Source organism: Diospyros lotus, chromosome 3 (genome assembly GCF_014633365.1).
Source record: "Diospyros lotus cultivar Yz01 chromosome 3, ASM1463336v1, whole genome shotgun sequence".
Classification (NCBI taxonomy): Eukaryota; Viridiplantae; Streptophyta; class Magnoliopsida; order Ericales; family Ebenaceae; genus Diospyros; species Diospyros lotus.
The window spans coordinates 37,497,913-37,500,858 of NC_068340.1; the positions used below are offsets into that span (position 1 = coordinate 37,497,913).

General features: G+C 43.1%; 1 protein-coding gene across 1 annotated transcript; it reads right to left on the reverse strand.

The window, feature by feature from the left end:
• Positions 1-688: 688 nt before the first annotated feature.
• LOC127796976 (protein DETOXIFICATION 49-like) lies at positions 689-2,319 on the reverse strand. The gene has a single exon (XM_052329370.1). It carries the CDS (start codon positions 2,317-2,319, stop codon positions 796-798), a length of 1,524 nt encoding a protein of 507 aa, XP_052185330.1. The 3' UTR covers positions 689-795.
• Between the last annotated feature and the right edge of the window lie 627 nt (positions 2,320-2,946).

Consider the following 2,946-nt stretch of genomic DNA (forward strand, 5'->3'; position numbering starts at 1 on the left):
ATCGCCGGCCACAGTTGCCAGTCACATTAATCCTTGTCCCTACTCGCCGCAACTATTGACATTTTCAAGCGCTTCTCAACTGCAAATTAGAGAACTTCATCGCGACCATGGATGAAGTCCTATTGGGCTTTTATCCATGGGATGAAGTCCGATCGGACTTCATCGGAGACTTCATCCATTGGGAGTAAGTCTCTATCGATCATCTCTGTTTTCAATACCATTGACGATCATCCATGTTCTCTATTTTCACCGATGTCATTGCTTAAAGAAGAATTCATTGTGACTCAAACCCAGAAATGCATTTTCCTATATCAAGCAACAAAATCTAAAAAAAAAAACTATAGCTGGATATACGAAGAAAACCAAAAAATGCACGATGATGTTGAGTTGAAATTGATGAAAAAGCAAAGAATTTAATCCTTCATAAACAAAATAGTGGTAGATAGATTATATTTAGTGATTTTTTGAAATGTGAATGATAGTACATTGAACTTATAAATTAACTGTGAAGGGGCGATGGCAGTGTGGCGAGGAGATGGCTGTCGGGATTGCTTGAGGAGGCCATGGAAAGAGAAAAGAGAGGAGAAAGAAGAAAAGAGATGGCCATGAAAACAATTGCAAGTGAGGATATTTTTATTATTTTGATAACTATCGATCATTCTTTTTGTTATTCATTATCCACGCATTTTTCATAATACAATATATCACATTCATTCTCTCCTTCATTTACATGCAATTTACATGCAAAATGCACAAACTAGAAATATAGAAAAAAAAAAACATAATTGAAAACGGTTAACCTAAATCGCCAGAAGATTCATCTTCATCATCGACGATTTGATTTGCAGTCAGCTCTTGGGCTCTCAAGGCTTGAAAATTCCAATCAGTTGTGGCCAAAACAACCACCATGGCCACGGCACACGAGCTCTGAGCAGCCAGGAGGCCGAGCCACAGCCCTTCAAAACCGAACCCTGTGAAGAACCCTAAGCCTATAGCCACCGGCAATCCGATCACGTAGAAGCAACCAAAGTTTATTTTTGCTCCGACTCCCAGCCGAGCGGTTCCTCTCACAACGCCGGAACAGGCGGTTTGCGGGCAGTTTCCGAGCTCGCAGATCCCGAGTATCGGCAGAACAAGCGACGTTAGAGCTATGATTTCTTCGTCATCGGTGAAGAAGGTGGCCCAAAGTTTCCTCATACTCACGGCGAAAGCCAGAGCCACAAATCCCACGATGAAGCCGGAACAGAGGCCTATAATGGCGGCCAACTTTGCCCTCGCCGGTCGGCCGGCACCGAGCTCGTTTCCGACCCGTGTGGATACGCCGGAGCTTAGAGAAGATGGGAAACTGTAGATGAGAGAGGTGGTTTGGATCAGGATCCCCATTGAAGCGACGGTGACTGTTGGGTTGGCGAGCCACCCACTTAGTACGGTGATGAGTTCGTACCACCACCATTCCAAGCATACTGAACAGCAGCTTGGGATGGCCAAATTCAAGAGAGATTTCCAGCCTCTCAGGCACTCGAAGGAAAAGCTTCTCCATGTTTCTTTGTATATGCCAGAGACCAATATGTAAATGATCAATGAAGCTGCATAATTGAAGTTGAACCAAACCCCACCAAGGGCCACGCCTTTGATCCCTAGACTAAGTTTTGAGACAAGAAAATAGTTTATGGGTACGTGCAGAATCATTGATATAGCAGCACAGATTGGGAGAGGAAAGGTTTTGGATTGAGTTTGGAGATAGATTTTCAATGGGTGGAGAAGAGATTGAGCGAAGAGGTCTGGAAGAGAATACAGAATATATACTTGGGCTTCTTTGGCTATTGACTCATCTTGGCCACAGAAGAGGAGAATTTTCTTCATGTTAATCCATATAAGAGCTATTGGAAACGAAGTGGAGATGAGCAAAAGCACACTCCTTTGCAGGGAAACGCTGAGAAGGGAGTATTTCTTGGCACCAAAGGCTTGGCCACAGATGGGTTCCATTCCCATTGCTAGGCCAGAGAGAACAGAGTAGCCAGTAATGTTGGCAAACCCCAAGGACAGGGAGCCGCCAGCCAGGGCAAGGCTGCCGAGTCGGCCGAGGAAGAGCATTGACACCATCGACCGCATGTAGAGGCACACCAAAGTGAACACCACGGGGAAGGATATTTTGGCAATAGATTGGGCTTCTGTGACAACAAGAGAGATATCATTGTCAGAAGCCTTGTCTGCCTCATTCTCTACAGCTTGGTTTTGGTGATCAACATATTGGTTTGTGGGGATCAAAGGGTTGAGTAGGTGGGGTTCTTGGCCCTCCTCGCCTAACAGATGGTACATTGCGTATTCCAACTCAAATTCTCAATCGGCTAGGGGAAGAGAAGCAGTATACAATTTTGCCTCTGGAAGGGGATCCCTTTTATAGTTTATCTCTGTTTCTATAGGGCTAATAGTGGATGCGTACACCTCTCAACTTAAAAGAGCAATATTACTACTTGAGAAACTGCAGGCTGCTAGCAACATGTGTTGCAGGTTTTGATTTTTTGGTGGTGCAGTTGTAATTGTTAGACATATTATTCTTGTTTCTAGCTAGTTCTGGGGGCAGTTCTTTGTTCTTTTTCTCCTTTTGTGTTCTGTGGACTGTGTATTATATGTGCTGTGCTGGATGCTTTGTTTTCTAAGGGCTTTTTTGGGTTGGTTTTGTCCCAATTTTCGGTGGTATTGTGTCTCTTGAATGTAAAAGAAACAAGTAAATCGGCACTTGGTTTTTGTTTAGAGAATGCTTACTCATTTACCTGTCGAGAAGTAGTTGGCTTATTGGAGAAATTTTATCAAGTATGCCTTTGAACAAAAATGTTATGCAACATTGTGTATTCCAACTCAAATTCTCAATTGGCTAGGGGATGAGAAATTACAAGCAACAACTAGTGTACAATTTTGCTTCTCTTTTTTTTTTTTTTTTTTTTT

What these genes read in the sequence shown, in the direction of transcription:
- LOC127796976 (XM_052329370.1), bottom strand. Translation starts at nt 2,319, where the DNA reads ATGTACCATCTGTTAGGCGAGGAGGGCCAAGAACCCCACCTACTCAAC.